General features: G+C 41.1%; 2 protein-coding genes across 2 annotated transcripts in view; one reads left to right on the top strand and one right to left on the bottom strand.

The window, feature by feature from the left end:
- sphk1 (sphingosine kinase 1) overlaps positions 1-8,451 on the top strand; it is a 25,989-nt gene extending 17,538 nt beyond the window's left edge. The window contains exons 2-5 of the mRNA XM_015021602.1: positions 1,966-2,115; positions 5,537-5,631; positions 5,988-6,103; positions 7,278-8,451. Coding sequence (XP_014877088.1) covers positions 1,966-2,115; positions 5,537-5,631; positions 5,988-6,103; positions 7,278-8,184 — 1,268 coding nt within the window. The 3' untranslated portion in view covers positions 8,185-8,451. The remainder of the gene's footprint in view (positions 1-1,965; positions 2,116-5,536; positions 5,632-5,987; positions 6,104-7,277) is intronic.
- A 14,859-nt stretch (positions 8,452-23,310) lies between these two features.
- Positions 23,311-26,827, bottom strand: LOC106939244 (endochitinase 2-like). Its single transcript, XM_015021595.1, has 2 exons — positions 25,386-26,827; positions 23,311-24,662 (listed from the first exon to the last, which is right to left on the bottom strand). The coding sequence occupies exons 1-2, from the start codon at positions 26,361-26,363 to the stop codon at positions 24,066-24,068; spliced, it is 1,575 nt and encodes a 524-aa protein (XP_014877081.1). The 5' UTR covers positions 26,364-26,827; the 3' UTR covers positions 23,311-24,065.
- Between the last annotated feature and the right edge of the window lie 6 nt (positions 26,828-26,833).

Raw genomic sequence — 26,833 nt, 5'->3', positions numbered from 1 at the left:
AGTTTGTTAAAGATGATCAATCAAATTCACCCGAGTCTGGAGTCGGTATGTTGTTGTTGTTGTTTTTTTTTTTAAGACTAAACAACGGGCAGACTCACACATATTCACAAACACTGGAATGGAATATTTTTCATTCCAGTAAACACCGAAACCCAGAGATGTCACTCAGCATTGACGCCTGTGGGCTGACTCATGCTGCTACAGAGTACATACACTCACCAGTCACTTCATTAGAAAACCTTTTCAAGTACTGATTGGACTCATTCTTCAGAGCTGCCTTCATCTTTGGAGCATAGTTGCGACATGGTCTTTGACACATTCCTCTGAGATTTTTGATCCACGTTGGTGTGACCAGGTGTCACCCAGGTGCTTTGCCTATTGCATATCCGCCATGCACATTTCTCATTCAACAAACGTGCTCTACCGGGAGGCCGTTGCAGTACAGCGAGCTCATCCTCACGCACGAGAAAGAAATGTTGGATGATTTGTGACATGGTGGAATTAGTCACCAAAGGATAGTTCGCTGCAGTTAGAGTCAGGGATGAACATGTTCATTCACTGTACTCAGGGAGGTTGTGGTGTTTAAATGATGCGTTAGTACTAAGTCGCCTAAATTGTGTCAATAAAACATCCTTACATCCAGGTGCCTCCGTTGTTGACGCGAGGGAGGATGGATATTAATTCATGCTGAGGGCAAATTTAATGCCATGTGAATGTTGGAGCTGAAGTAGCAGTGGCACTGGTTTGGTCTTCTACTGCTGTAGCCCACTGGCTTCAGGTTTCAACGTGCTATGTGCTCAGAGATGGTATTTTGCATACCTTTGAGGTAAAGGTGTTTGAGGTTCACTTGCCCTTCCTTCATTTCGAACCTCTGACCACAAGAATGAAAAACAGCATATCAGCAGTTTCCCATAAACCTATCACTTCAAGATTCCTTTTAGCCCCCTTTCTGTCAAAATCTGATGCTCGGTTTGAACCTCAGCGATGCTGAGATTCAATGAAGTTGCAGCTGATTTACTACCGTCGGCACTGATGCTGTTAATGTGTACATGCGGTGGATATAATTGATCCCAAACTGTTGTAGCAAGGAATGACCCTTGTGGTATAATTCAGCATTACACTGCAGCACTGGCCACAACTGAAGAGGGTCCAAGTGGTCCATTAGTTTTTAGCTGAAAGGCTCAGACAACACTGCCAAGTCCGTTTTCATCTCAACCACCTCAAGTGTGCAGTGATCCACATTTAGTGAACCTTCATAACAATATTAAAATATTGATCTTAGCCAGTGTTTTAAGGTAGAAAAGAGAATACAACGTACCCCTCTGGTAAGGTAGATGTCTGTTTGTCTGCATAACTCGTAAAACGGCTACTGCAAAATCATCAATCAACCAAATGTCCAGATATCTCCAGGACAATATATTCATCTGGGCAATAAAGTTTAAAACGATTAAAACTGTGAGTGTTTAATAGGTCACCACACAGACTGAACAGGTTGTATATACATATATATATATATATATATATATATATATATATATATATATATATATATATATATATATATATATATATATATATATATATATTTTTTATTTATTTATTTATTTTTTTTTTCCTCCCATTGATTTGTGTTTCTTCGAAACTTGCAGCATGCAAGCAGCCGTTTGCTGTAGTCATGGAATAAAAAGTTCCCGGCATTGATCATAAATAATTGGTAAGACCCTAAATAAAATGCATGTGTAAGCCTTCTCTGTTTGCAGCGTCACATTAAAATTGAGCACCGTCAGTCTCGATGCTCGCCCAGCCGACAGATGCGGAGTCCTTACGATTTTTTTTCTCCCTTACGCTGCATTTCTATGCATGTTTTCAGAGAAGGGGATGGCTCTTCTTCTTCTTCTTTATTCTTTAAGACATTCCTCTCATCCTCTTTATCCTGACTCACATCATCCTGTTTCTGCCTGCTAGGTGTGACGTACACGAAGCTGAGGAGACCTTGCAGAACCATGATCCTGGTGAACCCCCACAGCGGACGGGGACAGGCTCTCCAGCTGTTCACCGGCCACATACGGGCCATGCTCACCGAGGCCTCCGTTCCCTACACGCTCGTCATCACAGGTCAGTCACAAACACGTTCCCCCGCAACGCGTCCCGTTTGTCTTCTTGGTATGAAACGGAGGATTAAACGTCCCGCTACATGGCAGCGTGATCGGTCTGAGAACTGGGTCACGCTGCGAGTTGCGCCACGCACCAACATGAGCCGAACCCGCGCCGCTTGGACGCAAGTTTTAATCTCTGCAGGAATTATGCATTGTTTGTGTGCTCACAGACAACATGAGCATTAAATTCTCATTCTACTCGTGCCATCTGCTGCGCATTCAGCACGCATATTGCTAAAGCTTCTCGGTGACCTTTACCAGCATTGTGCATGTTACTGTTATTCTAGGCTATTTTCACCAAATGGAAGCTGTTACTCTGTACAGCCTTAATGCCATGTCTGGATACCAAATGGCTCACATTTCATCATTTACCCAATGTCATGTCAATATTCACTGGATTCTAATGAGATTTTATGTGACAAACCAACACAGAAGCATGAAGTTGCAGAAAAACAATATATAGTTCTCAACAGGGTGAAATTTGGACCGGGAGCTCGGTTTGGAGAGGCCTTTTATTCGAAATCACAATGGACGAAAGTGGAACCGTACTTTTAAGACCAAAGAACTTCATCAGCGGTATATAAGCGCCATGGGTTTTCAACAATCAGAGCCTTGTGTGCATGTATGTAATTAATGTCAAAATTAAAAATGAAAATCAGTCAGCAAGATTGTATTATACAAGAGGCTTATAAAAATAATAGCACAAACATAAAACAACCTTCAAAGCTATCCAGACCTTTTACGTCACGAGGGGAAATGAACATGTTTTAAATTGTTTTCAGATGTCAAAGCCGGTTTGGACCTCGAGCCGTTGATCTTTAGAGGTTGTTTGTTTCCAAATATGTGTTTTACTGACCTTATTTGTGTTTTTCTTGAGCTGGTAAAGAAAACGTATATTAATGACAAAAACAGATCAGGACAACAAGATGTATAGTCTGTATATTCAGATATCTTCATTACACTGAACACAGACTCTATTAAATTATTTTTATTTGCCCTTATGGAAACACGTGCTTGTTTCTGGTTAACCATAATGGATTGATTTGAATCCATTTAATTAATCAACCAGATGTCTGCTTTAATGTATCATTCTGTTTCCACCGCAAAGATATCCGCTTGTGTGGGTCCATTCCAGTGGTTGCAGTGTGACAAAATGTGGGGGGAAAAAACGTAATAACTTTGAGAGGAGTTGTATTTTTTCCCTCTGCGCCCCGCATTCTTACCCCGTTGGCTAAGGCCGACCAGCAGTTTGACAGGTATGAATATGCTGTCTCCTTTTGGATCAGCTCGGCATTATGCAGCTGAATCTCTGCTGCAGCTCACAGTTGAGATGGATTATGACAGCGAATGCAGCAGAGCGCTGGAGCAGAAACTCCGCTTGTGTGGTTTTGTCTCTTTGAGAAAGCACGCTGGCACGCTCGCGCATACTTAACGGGCTCCCGGGACCTGAAGGAGGGTCAGCAACTGGATGGGAGATGAAAACACGGAGCCTAATTACTGAGGCCAACGAAGAGGAACAGAGACGGACGTAAAGGAAGGAAGGGGAAGATTATACGGGGCACTGAGGCCTCCGAGTGGGGTGATCCGCCATGCACCGGGTCAACCAGCTGCAGTCCACTTTACTCGGCGTGCGCCTTTTTGATGAGTGTTTCAAAACTTCTTTTGCTTGAGGATGGACAGGCTCCGTCGTCAAGGAACCTCCTGTCGTGTCGGCCTGTACATTTTACATACTGTATGAAGCACTGAGTGAACCAGTTTTAGTCTTTACCTGGGATAACCTGGGAAAAAGGCAGACGGCATTAACATATAAAACAAACCGCGGCTTTTAAAAAGAAAGGACGGGAATTTGACCCAGATTTTAGGTGGTTTTATTTTTGTTTTGGCACAGAGTGTTTGCATCTCATGAATGATTAGACCGACAGCCTTTGCCTTCAGATTTGATTCATGCAGAAGGAGCCCTGCGATACTGTAATGTACATAGATACACATTTCAGGTAGCAGACGATGGTGTTGTTTTCGGGTTTATGTGATAAATCATATTTTCTCAGAACATCTTTACAGTTTTCAGTCTTCATTAAGCCGGTTATCAAAATTAACAGAAGAAAGCACGATATATATGTACAGTACCTCTGTCAGCAATGAAACTCTATATATTTCACTTTTTTGATTACTGGAATAGATAAATATTTTGATCATCTTGGCTGCTGGCGGAGGTTTGCTGGATGACCTGTCCGTCTTTCTGTATGTCAGCCATTCTTTACATGAAAGATCTCTGGACTAAAGTATCAGGCAGTTCCCAAAAATATTGGTTTTTGCAGCAGAAAACTTAGGAAAATGTAATTTATTTTACCTTTGCTTTGCATTCAAACTGTATGAATACTGCTCGGCAAATACATTAAAGTTGAGGTCTGATTTTGACCCGCAGATATTCATAAATATGCCAAAAAAAACCATATGAAAAGCATAACTGGAATTAAAAGAAGTCATAGTCGTATTTTGCGCTGATTGTATACGTTTGTCTTCCGATGACCTTTTCAATAAGTAAGTATCTGGAAAGTAAAGCTTCGGTCAGGCCGGCTAAAAATGCTGAGTCAGCTGTGCAGTGCAGTTACTCCAGGTCCTGTCAACGCAGCGCTGCATAACCACCTCCAGTCCGTCCGGCAGACAGCAAACAAACAGCACAGGAGGGGCGAGGTGGGCGAGGTGACAGGGTAAGAGGGGAGGGGGAGGGGGCATGTAGAGATTGAGGAAAGTAAAAGCGGAGAGTCGATCAATACTTCAGGAGGTATATTTTCCATCATAGTGGCAGCACATCCGTGCCTCTTAGCTGCGTGTCTGCTGTCCTTCCCCTCCACTTCCCCACCCCCCCCCTGTCTCCCTCTCTAAAGCTGTTTCCATTTTCTACACGCGACTACACTGGGGAGTCTCGGCTGGCAGGACTGTAGACTTTAATGCTGGCAGGATGAGCCCGCAGAGACCCCGCCAGTGCAGGGACCGACTCAAGGACGCTTGCCAATAAAACTAGGCTGAACAAATAGCTCACTCCTTCAGTAGCACATTTTACCAACACGCGACCACATGCTCCCCGAGCTCTCGGTCACAGATGTTTGCAGGCTGCCTAAGCTGCCTCAGAGCTGCTGAGTAGCCACTGGATGAGCTAATGTGATATGTCTGGTCCGATAAGAGGAAATTGAATCCCTTTTCTGCCTAATCTCCCTGATCCCACTCCAGAGCCTGCGGTGATGAAGGGAAAATGTCTTTCTCTCTCTCTCTGCCTCTCTCTCTGCCCTTGCTGCTTTTCAATCATCATTTTTGTCACTTTGTCCCACGTTTTCGGCCTTGCCTCAGCAGTTGACGCTTGCGTTTCTTCTGTCCGTCAGAGCACCAGAACCACGCGCGGGAGCTGGTGAGGAACGCCGACCTGACGCAGTGGGACGCGCTGGTCATCATGTCTGGCGACGGGCTGCTGTTTGAGGTACGCGGCACCGCCCGCCTCTGCTCTTTAACGGCGAGAACTGTTAATCAGTGGGTGCTGGATCAACCTCCAAAACTCCAGCTTCTATTTATGGCACTTCCTGGAACAGAAATATAAAATTTTAATTTGGTCTCACACATGATAAAGGAGATCAGGTGCTGGGGCTCTTGCTTGGGGAAAAAAAAAAAAAAAATCTGCAGTCATCCAGAAAGTATTTTTGTCCTCAGCCACAGCACCATCTGGTCACCCTGGTTGTGCCACACTACATTACCAAACATGTTTCTGTCTCTTGCAGATCTACAACTTCTTATTTTTGAGCCAAAGCTAAATTTCGGTCATCTCTCTTGTTCACTCAGGTGATAAATGGTCTGATGGAGCGTGAAGACTGGCAACAGGCCATCCAGACTCCTCTAGGCATGCTGCCAGGTGGCTCTGGCAATGCCCTGGCCGCATCCATCCACCACTACTCGCAGTGAGTCCACCATTTAATGAGTCATTTAAATGCATAGGCCAACGTTGCAAAAGACGAGCCTTCGTTAGTTTACAGAAGACAATTTGTCTCCTTCCTGTGTAATTAGAGCAAAGGGCTGACTGGGCTCGTCATTCCTCTGGAGAGAGGACGTACCGGGACTGTTTTGTTATGCGCCGAGAGTTCATTTCTGGTTGCATAAACTCTCTAAAGCAATGATGCGAGGGGTTTAGAAAAGTCTGTGCATTGTGTTGACCCAGCACGTGTCCAGGTTATCATCCCCTTCTGCCGCCTGGTCGTTGGCACAATTTCAAAGAGCCGTCGCTGGTGAGCCAGAAACGTCATGAAGCGCATCTGCTTTACGAGGTGTCAGGACTTTGGATGACTCCGAACCTGCTGCTGATTTATGGACTTGTTTATGTTAATGAGCATGCGGATGTAAAAACATTTTCATCAGCTCCTGCAACACTTCCTGCCTGTGGATTTGGACCACCCGACTCCATTACTTCTCAGAAGCTCTAACATCCTCGTCACTCTGTTGTGTATCTGCCTCGTGTTTTGTTGGCATAGAAAACACAGGGGAACAAATCTCATTATTGTGCATTTGACAAAGATCACACATGGTTTTTATACCAATTGTGATCTATTGATATGCAACTGGCTCAAATCTCACAGTAAATGACCAAAGAATAAGATCACTTATTTCAAGGTCATAAAAAAAAACATCTGGTTAGGAATAAGTCTAAAACATTCGAGGATTCAATTTTGAAGTGATCTGGGAGGAGAGCAGTTATTCTGTGCAAAACGTCTGATTCATATGTTCTTGCACCGTGTAAACTGAATAGCATTCCAAAACACAAAATCTGCTTCATCTGCACATGTTGAGTATTTACCAACAATGTTAGGCTCTCAGTTGAATTTGTGCCTTAGATGGAGGAGAATTGCAGTCCTAGTTTTATAATTAGTTTACTTTAATAAGCAGAAAATATATTTATCATCATGGCTAATACTGCAGTATTAGCCATGATAGTAGTTTTATTACAATAACATGTTCAGTTTGACTCTCCTACTTTAGTTTTTGCATCGTTAAAGAAGAAAGTATTCCATCAAAAAGCTGCATTATTTAATGCGCTGCCGTATTTTCTGTCTTATCTTGTTTTCTGTGACAATTCAACAGATCGCCTCCTGCCTGGAACGAGGAGCTGCTCCTGAGCTGTGGCTTCATGCTGTGCAAAGGTCTGGTTGGTCCTCTTGACTTGGTGTCGGTCCATTTGGCCTCCAGTCAGCGCCTCTTCTCCTTCCTCTCCTTGGCTTGGGGCTTTGTGGCAGATGTGGATATCGAGAGCGAGAAGTACCGTCACGTTGGAGCTATACGGTTCCTGATGGGCACCCTGGTGCGTCTGGCCTCGCTCAGAGTATATCAGGGCAGGTTAGCGTACCTGCCAGCTAAAGAGGTACCAAAACCTCCAAACGAAAGGGTGAAGGCGACGCGTCCTCCGTTCACACCTCAGCAGCCGTCTCTCTGTTCGTCCCTTCCTTGTCATCTCGTTCCCAGAGCTTCGCCAAAGCAGAGCTCTCTGAAAAACTGCGTCGATACGAACCTGAACCAAAACTCCATCACCAACTCCTCCAGCGTCATCACCAACATGAGGCCCGAGATGCAAGGCAACAATAAGACTGCGTCACCAACGGATTCTCTCCTCCCCAGCCTGGACCAGCCGGTCCCTGAAAACTGGACGGTGGTCAATGAGGAAGACTTTGTTCTGGTGCTGGCTATTTACCAGTCCCACCTAGCGGAGGATCTGTGGACGGTGCCGGGAGCGATGGCGGATGACGGGCTGATTCATCTGTTTTACGTGACGGCGGGAATATCCCGCCCCGCCCTCTTGCGTCTCTTCCTCGCCATGGAGAGGGGTTCCCATTTAGCGTGCGGTTGCCCCCACCTTGTGTACGAAAAGGTGAGGGCCCTGCGGTTAGAGCCCGTCTCACAACAGGGCATGATCACCGTGGACGGAGAGGTGGTGGAATATGGCCCCATCCAGGCTCAGGTCCACCCCAGAATGGCCAGGCTTATATGCGGATGAACTTGTGCTTTACTTTATAGTTCTAGTTTAGCCTTTTGTACTCATTGTCGGATTCTTTATGTGTGCCGTCTTCTCAGAAGTGCCAAAGACAATTAATCAGCCTTTGGAAATTCCTTTATTTTTCTACAGAGACAACCTGACCTATTTTTATGGTCTTCTCGTTCTCTCAGTGTTAGATTCAGGGTCAAAGCCATGGAGGATTGCTCTTACTTCTGGCTGGTCCAGGTTTAGAGAAATGACATGGAAATGTATGTACACACACACAAAAAAAAGCCAGATCTTTATGTATTTTTGTGCATACCCAAATGTATCTATATGCAGGACTCTGCATGAGGGGCTCTGGCAGTACAGTGGCAGCACATTGCACTCTGGTTGTCGAACCCTATAAGCATGGCACATGTGAAGAGAAGCACGTTTTTCTTTCCCTGGGAGACTCCTGGAGAAACCCCGCTTCTTGCCCTGCTGTACAACTACAGGCCTTCAATTCCTCCCCTCGCCCCGGTCTGACAACACTGCCTGCCCTTGAGCTTTGTAAGAAAATTGAGGAGATATAAATCCCCCCTGAGGGATTTAGCTTTGACAGATCTTTAATCTTTGCTTAGTTTACATGAAAAGAAACTTTAGATTTGCTCATGTTGGAGCCCCACCTCTTCCTTCCTGCCAAACAGATTTTACCAGCTTACTCCACACCTTTACCACCGTCTTCTCCATTTCCCGTACCGTTTCATCTCCGACCATCATTAAGCTGTAGGAATCGCCTCCACTCACACACTTTCTTCTCCCCATCCCCTCCTCTTCTTACGCTCAGATCCTCACATACACACACATTCCCTCGCATCTCTGCAGCACTTAGTGAGGGGGAGGGGCGCGATCTGCTACTGTGCATATGATCCCCTCTCTTTAAGACTGTACTCTCGCTCCCCTACCAACGGTTAACGAACCATCGGCACCTAATGTGTCCTTAATAAGAGGGTTTACTTTGGCTAAAGCGTGCTAAATAGAAAGTCGGCGTCTTTTTTTTTTTTTTTTTAAGCACGTAAAAGCTCTTAGGTGGGTTTTCAAGCGGATATTAGGTTGGTCAAAGCACACTCGAGTGGATAAAGTGCAGTTTCAGACAGGCCCTGTTAGAAGTTGCATATTGAGAGGCGTGTGATCGATGGAAGCCGGAGGGCGGCAGGTGTTCTGCTCCTCCGCACGGCCTCCTCGGTGGCTGTCGGTGCTGCGGAGCAATTAGTGCACTGGAGCGGACCAGAGTGCAAATGTTAGCGTTGTCATCATGACCTTCCCCCTCCTCCCCTCCCCACCCCCAGCAACCTCCTTCGCGTGCACACTCACACACACCAGTTTACCTCAGGCTACAGCACAACTGTGCATCTGCAACGTGTGCAGTTGAGGCGCATCAGGCCGTTTTAGCAGGTCTTCCTTTAACTGCTGTATTCTCAAAATAAAATACTGGTCAAACCGATGAAAGTAAAGTCCTTTCCTGTGCCGACAGGAAAGAAAATATGACACTTTTGACTGTTAAAGTGCTGATTTCTAAAAAAAAAAAAAAAAAAAAAGTTTTTTAGGGCATCTGTCATTTTAAGTAAGACAAAGGTGATGCAGTCAGCTGATGTCGCACTTTAAACCTTCAGCTGTTTTCAACTGTAGCTGTAGGGACTGCCAGCTGGAGAAGTTGGTAAAGTCTTGCTAACTGCTGCGTCTGTTCATACAGTAAAGAATTTATATGCCTTGGACTTTTTTTTCACATTACAGCCCAAAAAGCAATTGTTTTTAAACATGATTGAAAGGAGAGCATAATTGTAAAGTGGATGGAAAAGGATACACGGTTTTCAGTTTGCTTTTCATATATGTATTTTAAATTGCCAAAAATACCACAAAACAAACAAAAAACAAAAAAAAAAACACACTTTGGTATTGACAGCTGTATGTCTCCACTAGTTTTCAGGTTGACCAAAGAGTTAAAATTATAGTGTTGTTTGACCAGAACACCGTCCTCCACAGGTTGACCCTGTTTAATAATTAAGTGGCACGTGATGAGAGCAGTTGCACTCAGAGTAATAGAGTTGACGAATAACTAACTCTTTTTTTTTTTCTGTTAAAACTTAAAATCAAATTATTATTTTCCTTCTACTTCACGATTCGAACTTTGCGGCGGACTACCGGAAAAAGTCACAAGAAAATCCTTTCAAGTATCTTGTTAATGTGACAAAGCATTGGAAAGGTTCAGGCATATTTCTCAACCTGTAGTTAAAAAAAAAGAAAAGGTTTTCAGATGGATCTATGCTGCAGATCAATCCAGGAAGGGCTCTGATGTTGTGCCACCTTCGATAATTCGGGGTCCGTATAGACATTAGGACACACGAATGTGAATTTATCATGTTCCTCTCCTAGATTTTCTAAACTTCATATGACTGTGAAGATCCATTCTCAAAAAGTAAATTAGATTTTATGAAACTTTAGTTGTTTTTTTTTCTCATTTAATTTAAGCTGCTACCTTTGGTTGTGTAGGGACTGTGTTGTTTTCAAAAGATGGCGTCGTGCGAGTCGTACACTTCGGTCATTTTTGCGAATGTTTTTTGTTTTTGTTTTTTTGTTACTGGAGGTTTTACTTCCCCATTGTTGTTTATCATGTAAACTGTGTGACTTAAATTGGTTCATAAAGTCAGTTATCATTACTTTTCACCCATAGTGAGCAAGTGACTGTGCCACGTGTTATTTATATATATCGCCTGCCTCCTAATAAAGCCCACCAACACAAGCAAAGTTGCTTTTTAATATTTCAAATCAGTCAAAAGATCTTGACCTACCAGGCCCATCTGGAGCAAAACTAAGTTTTTATTCAAATTAGCATTTTCCTGAATTTTTTTTTTTTTTTTTTGCAGAACTAAGCAGAAGCTGAGTGATCCCTCAGAAGATTTTGTAGCCTACTTCATGCTGTCAGATTAGTTCTGTTTAAGGGATTTGTTGATTCTAATGATTTGGAAGCAAGCAATCTGATTCATGAAGTTAAACTTAGCTTTCAAATAACTGACGAAAAGTTAATATATAATTTAAAAAGTATAATCTGTCGTGTGTTTGTTTCTGATTTTGATATGCATCAGCTGCGTTAATCAGAATGTAGGTCATGCTTACAGTTTTACTTTTGGTTTCAAGTTTTCTTCATCCTTAGATGAATGAGTCTTTAACTGCGCATGCGGAGTGTTTGAACAGTGTTACAATAGACTGGCTAGTCTTATTTTGGGGTCACTGTTGCACATTGGTGAAAATATGTAAAAAAAATTTTGACAGGTCGAGAAAATATGTGACAACCTGACTTAGCTGGTGATCAAATTGTGCTTCATACAGTGTTAAATATAAAGGCAATTCTAAAACGTTATTTACCAAAGCTAGCACTTCTACCTACACCCTTTAAATGAAAAGTAAATAGCCAGTAGTGTGATGGCAGTGCTAAGTTATGAAGTTGCCCAGGCAGCACTTTTTCTCCAACTAATTGGTATTTAGAAGCAAACTGCCGTTAGCTCACTTTTTCATTAGCAACTTCTCCAAAATTACCCTTTCTGCATATTTATTAAAAAGATATATAGCTTAAATTAAGAATACCTTTTGTATACATTATTCAGTTTGAGATTTTGGCTAGCTTAAGCATAACATTTCTAGCCCTGGTGATTATGTTTCAAAGTTCAACTTTGAGAGTAGGCATCTCAAAAAACTCCCCCTCCTTTAAATAACTCGAGAAAGTCCTTGGAACGTCCTTGAAGGTGGATATAATACATCTCTCTTCCATGACTTGGGTTTTACATCCCCAGGTCTTTTATTCAGACTGCACAGCAGTCCTGATCACAGCCCATGCCTGGCATACCGCACCCTCAATCATGACAGAGTTACCATGCTGCCTGGAATGCGTATCTTGTCCCATCCTGTCCTGCCCTGACCTGAAATTCCAGCTTCGCTCTTCATCATCTGCTGTATTAAGTCAAGATGAGCTATGCAAATGCCTTGTCATTGTTGCGGATTTTTGAAGTAAGAGCTCCCCCTGCTGGCCCGTAGGAGAACATACAGTCCAGAACGGTTTTAGCGTGGAAAATTTCTCCGTCTGTTACACAACATGGTCTCCTCATCCTGCCACCTGTTTCCCTCCCGTTTTATACTCAGATGCAGATTATCTTTTACCACATAAGCTCTCAGCAGCGAAAGACTTGAAGTTTGTTATCTTTTAATGACATCCAGCTTATTGTATCTTAAAGAAATGACTTGATTCTTGTTAATAACGAACATGAAAACGGTGTGTGGCATTAGACTACTGTTAATTTATGGTTCTGAACTGTTCAATTCCACTGACTGTTTTTCTTTTTGTTTTTTTTTACACAAATGTTAATACCCTTTGTTATTTTATTATTGATTTAAGATAATAGCATAAAATACGCAATGATGTTTTTATTAAAACTGTAACATTTAAAACTCTTTTTGTACCATGTACATGTTCAGTTTAAAATATATTTTTTAAAAGTCATGTTTTGCTCTAGAGTCCACTGCTGTCATAAGCCTGAAATAAGGGCAAATTTTCTGAAAGGTGTGTAGTCGTTACTTATAGTTTTTTTTTTTTTCTTTTTTTTTTATGTGCAAGTAGAAGCTGATGTTTAGCGCAGTAGGTTGATGGTTTTGTGGAATCAGTCATGTGGTTTTGTGTTAGAAGCCAAAAAGAACGTGGTTCTGTTTAGTGAATCGTGTGCCACCTGTTTGCAGCTTCTTTTTTCTTTTTTTTTCTCTGGATTAGGTGGAAATAAGAGGAAGGAGTTTCAGTGCCTTAGACTCTCCACATGACAGCAGTTACATCATGCACAGATTTAAAGGCTTTGACTTGCACACAATATGATACAAACTCAAACAGTGTGTGTGTGTGGGTGTGTGTGTGAGAGAGTTTGGGTTGTTGACCAGCCACACATCATGTTCTTTTCTTTTCTGTAAGTTTTTATATCTTTCTTTCTTTTCTTTTTTTTTTAAAAAAAAGATCAATAAAAAATTTAAAAAAAATTCTTTGTGTTCCTGACCATGTTCTTTCATATTGCGTGAAACATAACTTATTCCAACTAATTATAGTCAATGCTTCTCCAAGCTTAACTTCAGGCTTCAAAAAGTATTGAAGTCTGAATAAAAGAAATTTAAATAAGAATTTTACTCTATAAGAAAAAAAGTTTAAAGATGTGAGGCCATGGCAACTAAAAGAGATGTTTGAAAATCTTATAGAAAATACAGTTGAATCAGCATTATTCTGCTCACTATTAAAAAATATATAATAATAAAAAAAAAAAACACCTGCCAGTTGATTGAATGTCCTGTTGCCGTTTTATTAGCAGTAGAAGGAATGTTACACATTGCTTTGAGCTAACATGTGCTTGGAGTGCATCCTGAATATTTAATGATTTCTTTCTAAAGGTTTTGCCTTCCAGTTAAAAAAGCAGGACACGACAGAAAAAGAGAAACGGAGTGAGTAATATTCAGCCCTGCTGCAACGGTGATCCAAGCAATCATACATCTTCTTGCTCATTTCTGTTCATTTATTTAAACAAAAATCAAGATTTAAACAGAATTATTGATGACGATTAATGATATGATTCCAGGTTGACTTCAAAAAGTATCGAAGTTAAAATAGGTGCACCCCAAGGCTATGCTCTCGGTGCACTTCCTTTTAGTTTGTGCGTAAATAAATACTAATGCCACAGTTTTATATGTAGCTGATTAGAATATTGGATCTGCTTCGAGGCTGTTGCTACATGCTAAAAGTTGTGTATGACAAATGTACCATTTATCTAACTGTACACCATTTAATCAAAACATATTCTTGATTTTATCATTTTTTCCCCTAGAAAAAAGATCTAATACTCTTCCAAACTCCTTTCTTGTACAATTAAAACTGGACCCTGCCTGACATCAATTTGAGTTAAAATAAGGTAGCGCACCATTCTGGTTTTATGGTCACAGCTCAGATGTCCTGATAGAGGGCAAATCTCCATCGCAGTCTTTTACAGACCCTAACAAATTTACTTCCAGGGTGCCCCTGCATTTGCCAGGATAAAGATTTTTGGATGTAAAGGTGCATGTCTTCCAAAACATTACACTTTAGATAGGATTTTTTTTTTTTTTTTTTTTTGCACTGACATGAGTTGTTTGTTGTGCTCTTGTCAGACTGGCTAAAGAACAATGAGTCTGCCTGTAATGACCTTTGTGGCCAAGCAGCTGAATCCAAGCAATCCAGTTATGAGTTTGGATGTGGCATTTGCCAAGACAACGGCATTTACCCTGGGGACGACGGTGTGAAGCTGTGTTTCAGGAATTTGTCTCAACCCTTTGATTCCATTGAAAGGAACTCATAGTGACTCATGCTGTCAACAAGACATTTTTGGGGGAATTTCCTGCTGTCATCTTTGTGGGAGTTACTCGGGGATGGTCACGTCCTGTTCTAACATGACTGCCCTCCACTGAACTAAACAAAATCCATAAAGACATAGTGTAGAAAAACTTTAGTGGTCTTCACAGATCCCTCATGTGAAGCCAGTAGGACACTTTTGGGATGAATTATTAGAAAACTACAAGCCAAGTCTTTTAGTCCGATATTAGTGTCTGACCTCAAAAATGATCTTCTAGAAGAATTATTATTATTTTTTTTTTTTATTGCTTCTGACAATAAAGTGTGGCCTTCTTCTGGCTGCAGCAGGTTGCAGTCAATGTAATGAACAAAATCTCTTCCTCCACTAGAGGGAGACAAAGTCCAATTCCTAAATAATTAAGTATTTGAAACCAATATCCTAAGACCATTTGAAGCTCGCTTTTCATTGTTGCACGTCATAATACTCTAGTTTGGATGCGAGAGTCTTTTTATACGCTGATAATTTGAGTTCGTGAAACCAAAAGAATCCAGCAGATGGCGCCGTAGCCTAGCAGTTTTCAGGTGTATGAGACTTTAACGATCCCCAGGAGACGCTGAAAAGGATGCAGCAGAGATGTTCCACAGGAAGCCGCGGGTCATCTCCGTGTCCTGTGCGTCTGTCGGTGTCTGCGTGTGCTGCGGCGTGGGCGGGCTGCGTGCCACCAACTACTGGCAAGCATAGACATCAAAAGTCAGTGAGTGCGGGTCACCTTTAACAGCGTCGCCTGCCGTGGAGTGGAGCCGCGCCTGGCACTGGACAAATGAGATGATGATGATGATGATGGTTATGATTATTAGGACAGCTGCTAAACACAGCAGTGAGTAAGAAGGTTTAAAAACACTTACAACTCCTGCTCCTTTTATTTTACTCTTAGGTTGCGGGGTGAAGAAGAGAACAGCTTTGTTTTTTCAAAGCTTCTCTAAGCCATAGTTTAAAAAAAAAAAAAAAAAAAAAAAAAAAGCAATTTCTTGAAAAAATCTCCCAGATAACCCGATGCATCCAGCTACGATTTTTTTTTTTTTTTGCTGCAAACGAATCTGTGCCAGGAATATCTTCTTAACCGAGCCTCAAAGAGCCTCTGGCAATAACTGGATATAAAACATGATTTCCAGTTTGGGTGTGAGGGAATTGTTTTTTTTTTTTTTTTATCTTCTGTCTGTGTTTTTTTGATGACAGGCTGACAACAATCTGGCGTAGCTGAGCATGTAAGCAACAATTACCTCGAAAAAGGCAACTTCAGATGCTGAAATTGTTTGGATCCAGCTAGGAGTTCAGTTGGAGCGAATCCCGCTGTTTGCAGTGTCAGAATGAGGTGAGTAGCTTGGTTGAATTGTTTCCTTTTTCTTTGGCAAATAAAGCCATTCAGAAAAATCTCTTCCACAGTCTTTAATTCCATTTCCCAACTTTTTTTTCCCCCCCAATTTTATTCTTAACCTTTTCTGACAGGACTAATTAAAGGCCTCTCCGACAAACTGAATGCCAAAACAGTAAGTGGACCAGGAGATGATTTGCTGGATATAAAATTGTTTGACATTCCCATGACCTTCTTCAGGCTCTTTTTTTTTCACATTGTTAGTGTAAAAATTACAGATTTTTCCAGAATCAACTTTATATGGTCTTTTGTTCCTTATAACCATTCCAAAATATAAGATAAAATACAAACCTTCACATTCATAGCAGAGATATGCTTACAGCATGAAAGAAGGAAGGAACAAAAGCAAGGCCACAACACCTAGAAAGTAAAAAAAAAACTGAAAAATGTCCACAAATACAAACGATTTCCCCAACTTTTTCAGACTGCATAATAACACCACATCCTTTTGTTTTCTAAAGCAGGACCCTGCCTACTGCTCTGCATTACTATTATTATTTTGAAGTGTAGAATATCTTAACATTGGAAAAGCATCGTAGTGAGTGCTGAAGGAGGATCTCAAAACTGTGCGAAATAGAGAAAAAAAAAACAAACATTGTGAATTTATTGAGGACGATGTGGTCGCAACTCGTAGATGGCATGAAAAAAAAAAAAAAAAGCAGAAGTGCAACACAGCCACGGTCCAAAGATCTGCCACCTGCAACACATGTTTTTCAAATGACACTACAAAGGGCGTGTTTGTGAAATACGTTGTCAAATGTCCGTGGATACGTCACTTGATTACTGATGTGAAATAAGTATTTGAATATTGTTGCAGGTGTTGGTGCTCACAACCTCTTCAGTCTGTTTCCTGTCACTGCGGTCAGACTTGGTTTATCGCAAATAAGACACAATTTGAGGCTATTTTAGACTAGAACTAGGATTAAACATCATGGTACCCTACACATATTTTAGAGCTTCTCGTGTTAGACGATACCCTAACACACAAACACATGATACCAACTGACAGTTTCGCACAGAGGTTTGTGACACAGTGTTTCAGAGGAGGAGGCAAACCTGTTGCATGCTTTCTGGTATCTGGTAGGACGGGACTCTGCTGGAACATGATGCTCCGCAGGAAAACAGCTTCAAGGGACAACATCAATGCACAACGTAGGAAAGTCATAGAGCAAGCCTGTTGATGTTTGGTTCACGTCTGCTGCTCAGTCTGGATGTGGAATATGTGTGATTTTTCAAAAATACTAATCCAGGAAGCTAACCTTTAAAAACAGATGGTCTAAAAATGTCAGGAATCACGTAATCGTTCTCATGAGCTTGATTTTGCTTAAAGGCTGGGAGGTCGACAATGAAGCGTTTAGCCAATAAGCTGCACAAAATCTTTATAGCTACTGACTATTGTCTTTTTTTTAAGGTTAAGGTATGGGAGGTTTTTTGTTTTTTTTTAAAGAAAATTTTATAAACAAATAAGCAAAACAAATCTCTAACATTGCACATGTCCAAACGCTGAACTCTAAAACTGACCATGAGCTCACATTATTCCCCACCCAACGTAAAGGAGCAAATCACTGTTATTATACCTACATAATAATAATATAAGTATTAAAAGTCAAGTCTTTTTGTGTGTGATGTCATGCGCTTGCAATGTCGCTTTAATTTATTTCAAGCCTTTTTCACAGTACCAAATCATTCTGGCATCAAACTGAGAGACCTGCGTGGGGAACTTAAAACTTTGAAACCCTAAGGCAGAATTTGATACTGTTAACTTGTATATTCATGTTCAATTCTGTGTACTACAGTGTGCATTCTGTTTTTTTTTTGTTTTTTTTTACTTTTAATTAAGATAGAGCATCAATTTTACTGTGCTTTGATATTGTGATTTTATCCATCCATCCATTTTCTGTACACCCTTGTCCTTTAGTGGGGTCAGGAGGGTTGCTGGTGCCTATCTCCAGCTAACATTCTTGGTGAGAGGTGGGGTCACCCTGGACAGGTTGCCAGTCTGTTGCAGGACACACAGGACAGACAGGACACACAACCATGCACACACACATTCACACCAATTAACTGGGATAGGGTTAGGGTAATCCTAACCCTAACCAATTAATTGACAGGTCATGTTTTTGGACTGTGGGAGGAAGCTGGAGTACCTGGAGAAAACCCAGACATGCACAGGGAGAGAAAGACCCCAGGCCAGGAATCGAACCCAGAACCTTCTTACTGCAAGGCAACAGCTCTACCAACTGCACCACTGTGCAGCCCATTGTGATTTTAATTGGACTAAATCTGAAATTAAAAAAAAAGAAAAAAAAAAGTCCAGGAAACAAAGATTAAGCTTTCCTTGAAAACAAAGGGAAGAGAGGCACATAAAAAGCTTGACAAAGAGCAACGCTAGAACACGTTTTAGAGCCAGTCTCTTTAAAAATGGAAGTATATGTTCAATCTGGAAGTGTGAATTTCCCTCAGAACACAAACATTCACTTTTAACTTGATTTGAACCTAAATTGTAAAAGAGAAACTTGAACCACAGTAACTCTAAGAAATGAACCTCACACAACCTGCTTCTCTTACAAACAACATCTCTTCAGAAAACAACAAGGAACAGGACACATTCAGTAAGCATTGTGCTTTTGCTCCTCTTGGTGACCTTACCAACAAAGACATGCAAGTGTTAAGTTCGTGTTTTCTCTCTGTCTGGCCCTCAGCGTTATGTTCAATATACGCAGAGAAGCTGCTTATTGTGGTCTTAAGCAGATTCGGATGCTGCGTTAAGTCAACTGAAGCGGCATTATAAAGCAGGACACCAACTATGGCGTCATGGCAGCACACAAAAGCTGCGGGGCCCACCCTGTCAAACTATTTGCAGTTTGTCTGCCGTCTTCAGGCAGCGGCAGACACGCACACTCACAATTTAAATGTCTATTTCAAAAGCATTTACGAAAGGGTGTACAGGGTTGACATCTGATCGGACCTCGACACCTGGTAAAAACATAAAAAAAAAAAAAAATGCATCCCGTGTGGAAAACAGAGCAGGTTTCTAAGTGCCAGGGAGCCGCAGCTCTTCTGGGTGAGTTATGTGTACATGGATCTGCTGGGAGGCAGGGTGTGTTGCGTTTTTCACAGGGAGATCAGGTACGCCGGCTCGTTTGTAGCGACCGTGCGGTGCCAATTTTGTCTGTCCTCTTTAACCTGTCATTCACGAGAGGACCCAAATTTGGGTCCTCGTGACAGGGGTGTCAAACTCCAGTCCTCAAGGGCCGCTGTCCTGCAACTTTTAGATGTGCCTCTGCTGCACCACACCTGAAAATAATAATTAGGTCACTAGCAAGGCTCAGGAGAACCGATCTACACAGGGAGGAGGTAATTAAGCCATTTCATTCCACTGTTTTTTACCTGTGGCACATCTAAACACTGCAGGACAGCGGCCCTTGAGGACTGGAGTTTGACACCCCTGTCATTGTGAATGACAACCTGTGAACAACAGGTTAAATTGACATAGAAATTTCCATGCAACTCCCAAAGACCAGCAGGTCAACGCCACAGACTTACTTCAGTGTCTGGGTACCTCCAAACCTCCAAACGCTGCACCTCCAAACCGCTCACGCATTTGCACAAGCACGTCTTCTTACTCACCATGTGAACCCGCTCGGCTCCCGAAAGCCCCGAATTCAGCCCAGCAAAAGCAACGACAAAAGAGTTGTAAGCTGTGCATGTGTCGTTTCATTGTCTCAGCTTTGTTTTTACTGGGACATCTGAGGCCGCCGAGTGTAAATCTGACATTATAAGCCATGCTGAGTTTGTAGCTTAGGACTGAATGGGTGTTGTCGTAACGCATAAGTGTGTTCTGTATCCAACATCTGAACCCGCATAAAAGACTTTAAGGAGAGTGGATAAATTGTGATTTGGCTGTGTGGGTGTTGGATTAGTGTTTATAAATTATTTCTCTCAGAATGAGCCATTTACACACAGGATTATTTTTATGTGTGTGGTTAAAAAAAACACTGACGTTTGCAATGTTTGATGCAGAGAGTAAATACAAAAATGTTATAGTGAGGGTGTTAGGACTAGCTGTGTGCAGTCAATGTCTTACTTGCAGCCTACATTCATAGTAAATCTAGGCAGTTTACAAATTTGGGCAATATCTGTCATGGTGAGTTGTGGAGCAATCAGTCTAAATCCAGAGAGGCAGAAACGGCAAGTTGATGATGAACACTTAATGAAAAAATGAACAAGAACATAGGGAGCCAGAGCAGAGCAAAAAATAAATAAATAAACACAGGAAAAAGGCCAGCAGGGTAAACCATGGAATTAAGGGATTTAATTGGAGGAACCAACAAGGAGTGACTGATAATAAGTTGTATATATACTGGGGAGTTTGATTACTGAATAAGGAACAGATGGGTGATTATAAACGAGGTGCATGTGTGAAGGAGCAGGAACACGCAGTGCTATGCTAGGCAACACGTCGCAACACGGAGAGAAAGAGAGAAAGAGAGAGAGAGAGAGAGAGAGAGAGAGAGCGGCAGCAACATGCGAGGAAGAGTACACAGTCAGGGGACTAGAAAAATGTATCTAAGAAATAACTAGACATAAGGAAGAAATAAACATGATAAGCTAGAATGACAAAGAAGAACTTGAGGTAAGACAGAAACAAGGCTGGCTTAATCCAAGAAAGAGACTCAGGAATACAGAATAATGAAACTAGAATCAATAAATTAAACCTCCTAACGACCCAGGACCTGACAATATCAAGATCTAGTAAGATTTTAAAAACTGCTGGACGTTTCCATCATGTCATTCCTACAGCTTAAATGGCTGTCAATCAGTTGCCAGAGAAAGTGCCAGTATTGCCATTAACTGCTGGTCTCTTAACTGACCATTGCTTACAAAAATAGACAAACCCAGCACTTTGCACATCTTTCCAGTTGCAAAATATAGAAAATGATTATGTAGTTTCTGAAAAACTATGATAGTTCAGAAAGTTACAGATGTTAAAAATTAAACTGTTTTTATTTTAAAACAAAATGGGGGGGAAAAAACGGTGCAGTCCCTGGATTTCGCTATCATTTTTTAATCTTAATTGATGTGTTTGTCATTGTTAGGGTTCCTTAAAAATAATTTGGCAAAAATTCACAAGAACTGACCATTTAAAAAAATCTTTAGAATAGCTTGATTCCCATTGTTTTTCTTTTGTTTCCCAAATATTTGGCTGAGTAACCTGTAGAGTTTTTTTCTTCTTTTATTTTCTGCACCTTCTCCCTCCAGCATGCTCACTGAGTCCTCCATATGGTCGAGATTTGCTTTTGAACCACATTAAATGAAACACAGACTGAAATATTTGATGTGTGTTGATGGCACTCATTAAAATGCAATGTATGCTAAATTGTTGACTGTTTGGTGTTTTCTTAAAAACTTTGTAATTTTGTTTTTATTATGGAGCACACTGCCTTGCTGCTAAAATGTGCTACACAAAAAATCTGATTGATTGATTGATTGCTTGATCGATTGATTAGTATTCCACAGAACGTCTTGTAAAATAAATACAGAAAAAGGGGCTTAAAAGCCAACAAAAACAGGTTTTATATACAACAGAAGTGGTTTAAGTCAGGATTTTATGACTACACAAAATACTGGATATACAAAACTGAACTCTCAGCAGGTTTAATCAAACACAGAATTCAAAAGGAACAAACTGGGATGCCGGCATGTCCCAAACTTACATCAGAAAAGCCGACAGATTAGAAAAAAGCTAAAAAAATAAACAAACAAAAAAAACTTAATAACAGAAGGTGCTGCAGGGCAGGGAACATAACAAAACAAATATCAGAAGAAAGAACAACAGTAACAAAAAAATAAAAAAATAAAAATATATAATTATCCAGCAAGAACAGAATTAAACTTGCAATAGGTTTAAACAGTTGGACATAAATGAGGTGAAACCAATAGAGACTTGCAATGAGGAACCAATTCTGTAAAATAGAACAGGGGATAAAGACGAGGAAATTGAGACAAAGAAGACGGAGACGGGGAACTTTCAGTACCAGATTAATAAGTTAAAACTCTGTGAACCTTGATACTCTTTAGTTATGTGAACTCTATCCCACCTCAGCACAACAAGACCTGTTTTTCTATCTTCCTTCCTGTTAATCCCATAATTGCCAAAATGTTCTAAAGCACTGGCTTGTATAGATTTCTACATGTTAACAATTTTGTAATGTAATCTTTACCACAATACAGTAACTTTCCAGGGCATTTTTGTATTAGTCTTCACCTTTTGAAATGTTGGCTGTTTTTTCATTCATTTTCTTGCCTTGCTTTGTGTCAGACCATAACAGTAGATTTAACATTTGCAGGTTGTACATTAAAATTATAACCATCATTGTGGTCATAAAATACAGTTTGCCTTGAGAACTATTGCACAGGACAATAAGAATCCTGGTTTCTTTCAAGCAACATAAAATGAAAAGATCCCTTTCTCAACACTTTTGCAAATGACATGAAAGAATGAAATGACTGATGTTTAAAAATGCCAACAAGACCCTGTTTTAGAGTCTGGAGTCGGGTGATAACTCACAGGCAGGACTGACATAAATTATGACTGATACCTGCAAAATTGCTACATGCTATGAAACACAATGTGAGTAATAAACCCCAGCAGGACATTTTTCGGGTCATTTTAAAGATTTCTTTTTCTTTTATTTTTTCCAGTTCTGAGGCCTGGATGATGTATGAATTATCATACAGGGTTCCCATAGCCTCAACGTGCAGTCATGAATGATTCATAAAATACTGAATTCATTCTACGTTGTATTGGATGTTAAAATTCATTTCTCGGAAGCAGATCGTTACACATCCAATTCCTCAAAACAAAACAAAACAAAACAAAACAAAACTCATCTGTGAAACTCCTTGACTGGCGCTAATACTTTACCAAAACAATACATGGAAATATATTGCATACAATAAAACAAAGGTGTTTAAAAGTTTTTTTTTGTTTTTTTTAAAAGATACCCTTTAATCTAATTACATGACCTGTTCATTTTTTCTTTTTGTGCCCTGTCTTCGTAATCTGCAGGACATCTGGATCCGTCTTATGCATAACAAGCCTTTCAGGTGTTTACTGTGTTCATCCCCACAGTTCTCGCTCCTGCTTGGCTTTGGGCGAAGGCATTGTGACTTTGTATTTCCGGCCAGAAGCATTTGAATGTAAATGGATTTTGGTGTAAACAAAGAATGAATCAATAGGCTTGATGACACACCGTGAATGAATACAAAGCAGTCGCGACAGAACGTACGAAGCGCCAGGAACAACAATAGAACAACATCCTGTGTTGTGTTTCAAAAATTTTTTTTTATTGAAAAATCTTGTTTAAACAGAAAGTCAGAGCAGGAAAACCACATTAAAACTGTCACAATGTTTTGGATTGAAAAGGCACCGTGGGTCACGGCTGGAGGAATCGGTTCATTGTTTTCATCATATTCCCAACTCAAAGCTGTACTTCAGCTGAATGCTCAGCTTAGAAAACCTCTCAAAAATATGTAAATAAACTTGGTAAATACAGTAAACCATAAACTAAACAAAAAAAGGCGAATTCATGTGCACCACCAAATAAAGTGAGAACAGAATTTAATTTTAATGTTACAGCAAATTTTGGCATGTACTCCATGCAGACTGACATACAGTACATCTGATATTTATTACGTAATAACAGTGTGCAAATTTAACACTTTAAAAAGAAATACAAGGAAACATCATGAACTTTTCAGAAATAATAGCAAATAATATCAAAAACACTTAGATGTGATTTTCAGGGGTTAAGCACAGCCCACATATGGAGACCTTGGTCCTCAATGCAGCTGTCGCAGGTTCGATTCCCGGCCTTGGCAACCCTCGCTGCATGTCTTCCCCCCTCTCTCATTGCCCACCTTCCTGTTGGTTAACCATCAAATAAAGGCCACTAGAGCCAAAAAAATCTTAAAAAAAAAAAGATGTGCTTTTCAGCATGGACTCAGTTTTTAATCCCTGTTCTCTGGTCTGATGTTTCAGTAACATATTGCGATGACAGGGCAACAGATAAACATCATTAACTTGTGCTTTTACGTTCTTTTACCGGTGTGCCAGTGCTACTGCTCCTGCTCTGAGTCGGCTGCTTGGTCCATTTGTCCCTTAATCCCCTGAAGTTGTATAACCTGCTGAGAGTTAAGTTAAAAGGAGCCCTTGCTTCTTCTGATTCTTGAGCTGCCTGTTCAGACATTTGGTGAGTAGAGGCAAGAGGGTGGGCCTTAGGCTGCGGGCTGGAAAGAGTGTGGAGAGTGGAGGCCTGTTGCTTTGCAGGCTGGATTTCTGGTCGGTCAAACTTTGACCGAATCTGCGCTGCTGGAGGCTGCCGAGTGAGCAGCTGGCTCTGGGAGACCTGCTTCCGCCCGGCTGCAGACCCAAGGGGAGCAGCTTTCATTGGAGAGGGGGATCTGGATTGTGATCTGCGAGGAGGTGGCTTATAAACAAACTCTTTGACATTACTTTGAAGAGCCCTGCTTTCTGTTTGGTTGAGATCACGGATTCCCGAAGGACGAGGTGCCTGAGCTTGAGAGCCGCTAGGGGACCTCAGTGGTCGTGATGGTGAAGAGCCTCTACTGCCTGGCTGCTGACGCGGCTGAGATTTGGGTGAAAGATTCAAAGGCTGCAGAGACACAGAAGGCATACTTAACCAACAGGTAAAACAGGGCAACAGTTCACTTAATGAAAAGGACAAATGACAGAAAATGTCTACATTGCACTGTAACTTACACTGCTTTGGCATATTATGACCAATGACAAGTGGAGTGAAGAAAACTGATTATCTGTTTGTAATAGTACCTGGTAGTTTTGAGGAATTTAATTCAACAAGTCAGTATTTTCTTTGTGTCAGAGTTGCGTAAGTTTGACAAGGCTAGTAGTTTGAATACAAAGTGAGTTGCAGTTTGCTGAGAATACAACTCGATTAGTCAGTGTGGATTAATAATAATCCGAGATGGCTGCGGCCTTTTGCAGGAAGATAAAGCATCCTAACCACAAAGAAAAAAAAAACTACTGATTGGACTACGGTTAACATTTGGTTAACGTTTCACAGCATGCCTTCAAGGTTTTACAGGAGTCGATGACCCAATGGGTCAGGAATATTTAGCAGCAAAAAAGGGGACCAACACTTGATCAGACAGGTGATCTGATCACTGTATTTTCACATCTACTTACAATACCACAACAAAGCTATCAATGCTCTAGAAATCCACTTTCTAATTTTTCAGCAGCGTTACAATGACTTTGATCGACGTCTATTGGGGATTTAGTTGGTATGAAACATCTATATTCTCTCTAAAAAAACAAATGATCTAATAAGAAAATGTGACATTCATGACTTCCATACCTTCTGTCCTGTTGTCTCCCTTGTAGATTGCCTCTGTCTTATCTCTGTATTGCCGTGGGTTAGTGCAGCCTGGTTCGTTGGCTTATCCTTGCTGGAAAGGGATTTCTTTCCCTCAGATAAAACCCTTTCTGGTTTAAGTTCACCAGTGGACAACTGCTTTGTCTCTTTCTGCACTGATTGTCCGTCTGTCGTGGCTCCTTCAACCTGTCCCCCAGAGGCCTTACTGAGTTTTAAGGCCGTTTCTTTTAAATCACTCTCCTTTTTCAAAAATCTAGGCATTTGATTTAACTCCTTACTGTCTGTCCCCTCCGTGCTCTGGTGTACTCGCTCCTTCTTTTTCTCTGTGTTGCTACTGCTTACCTCGATTTTAGCACCTTCTTTGCTATTTCTTCTATTAGTGATCTTTGACTCTCTGTTTTGGCCTTTTGTCCCAAGCACAGATATAGGGGGCTCTCTAGAAGTCCAAGATAAAATACTGGATTCACTGGAAGAAGTACTATGACTTGAACTGGTTAATGTAGAAGCATTAGAACTATTATCCAAGTCAGCAGAACTAGTGCCAACATTTCTTGAAAAACGACAATCTGAGTTAGTTGGGCTGCTATTCTTTCCTGTCCCATGGCTGCGACTCCCACTTGTGTCAAGAACAGGTTCATGTGAAGGAGATTCACTACATTCAAAGTACTCTTCAGAGGTAGTGGAGTCCTCTCTTGGTGATAAGTAATCATCACTGATATCAGTTGTAGGCGTTTGCAGGTCTGGCAAGGTTGTTTGTGAATCTGTGGTAGGTAGATTTGGAGGAGACACTTTTGGAGCTGAACTTTGTACATCAGCTGTGGGCAACTGTGATTTATGTTTGTTGGTTTGCAAACTCAAATCCATTGCTTGCACATTGGAAAAGGGTAAATGAAGTGTTTTTCTGGAGAAGTATGCAGGTACTTGTGTTATGCAAGCTTGTTCTTGAAAGGTGTTGTGCATGTGTTGTTTTACTGAGCTTAATGTGACGTCTGTGCCGTCTACTGATGGGACTTGTGCTTGTTTACCAGGCTGACTCAGTATATTTGCAGCACTGTTTATACTGCCATCATGGTTTTCTTTGACTATGTAAGTGTTGTGTGATATATCATCTAATGCAAAGTTACTATATGATATTATCTGAGGTTCATGGCATCTTGCAAGGTATGTTTGAGTATTTGTCGCTTTGGCACATTCCAAGTTCGTCAGGGTTTTATCAGAAGTGCTGTTACTTGTGGCTATACAGTCTCTGTATGTCTTTGAATCAACACTTTTAGGGACTAGTTCATTAACATTCACAATGGCTGTGCTTGATGAATCTTTTGCTGAAACATCTGACTTTGTTTCAAGTTGGGTTTCAGTAACAGACTGCACTTCTGCTCTGTCATTGCGTTCTCTATCAGTTTCCTTACCCTTTGTCTTTTGGGAAGTGA

The sequence above is a fragment of the Poecilia latipinna genome, unplaced genomic scaffold (genome assembly GCF_001443285.1).
Source record: "Poecilia latipinna isolate Pla-1442-1.1 unplaced genomic scaffold, P_latipinna-1.0 Scaffold2811, whole genome shotgun sequence".
Lineage (NCBI taxonomy): Eukaryota > Metazoa > Chordata > Actinopteri > Cyprinodontiformes > Poeciliidae > Poecilia > Poecilia latipinna.
This window is presented reverse-complemented; position numbering and strand designations above follow the sequence as displayed.

Excerpts from the sequence above, each read along its gene's own strand:
- LOC106939244 (XM_015021595.1), bottom strand. The coding sequence starts at position 26,363 with ATGCACAACACCTTTCAAGAACAAGCTTGCATAACACAAGTACCTGCA. Across the intron at positions 24,663-25,385 it reads GGGAGACAACAGGACAGAAG|CCTTTGAATCTTTCACCCAA; the intron begins GTATGGAAGTCA and ends GTGTCTCTGCAG.